The 589-nt window shown below is 32.3% G+C and overlaps 1 protein-coding gene across 1 annotated transcript; it reads right to left on the reverse strand.

Moving 5' to 3' along the window:
* Nucleotides 1-148: 148 nt before the first annotated feature.
* LOC17874357 (protein DOWN-REGULATED IN DIF1 11) lies at nucleotides 149-497 on the reverse strand. Its single transcript, XM_006279165.2, has one exon. It carries the CDS (start codon nucleotides 494-496, stop codon nucleotides 149-151), a length of 348 nt encoding a protein of 115 aa, XP_006279227.1. The 5' UTR covers nucleotide 497.
* Nucleotides 498-589: the final 92 nt, after the last annotated feature.

Raw genomic sequence — 589 nt, forward strand, 5'->3', positions numbered from 1 at the left:
CAACATTAACATGTTGCGCTTAATGTGTATTTTGCTATTATTCCTTTAACTCTTTTTTAAAGAAAAGATAAATATTACAGGTAATAAAAAATTGAACAACAAAGAAATTTCAATTTAATTGGTCCAAATAGTATAAGCAATACATATTTTAAAGAGTTTTAGAGATTGAGACACATTGATTCCATACTTCATCTCTCTTCTTCAGATATTCTGTTTCATGGGCAATCAAACTAGGTCTGTCCGCAATATATTTTATAAGTGTATCGTGACACAATTTTCCTTCTTTGACGAGATCGCTGCAACAAAGATCAGAGAGTGTTCTATTTCCGAAGACAACCGCGATTATATTCAACGCACACTTAGGAGTGATTTTCACAAGACAAGTATCCCATAATGTTTTTACTTCCCCTTCATCGACTGAAAAAACAGGAACAAACGCATACACCAAAGCTACAACAATGAATAGCAAAGAAACCTGAGCGCTAAATTTAGACATATTTTCGTTTACTTAAATTAGCTTGCTTGAGTTTTCCTTTTTCGTAACGAACAGTGTATTGTATTTCTTATTAAAATTAAGTTAGGCTAGCTC

This window comes from Capsella rubella, unplaced genomic scaffold, assembly GCF_000375325.1.
Source record: "Capsella rubella cultivar Monte Gargano unplaced genomic scaffold, Caprub1_0 scaffold_46, whole genome shotgun sequence".
Taxonomy (NCBI): domain Eukaryota; kingdom Viridiplantae; phylum Streptophyta; class Magnoliopsida; order Brassicales; family Brassicaceae; genus Capsella; species Capsella rubella.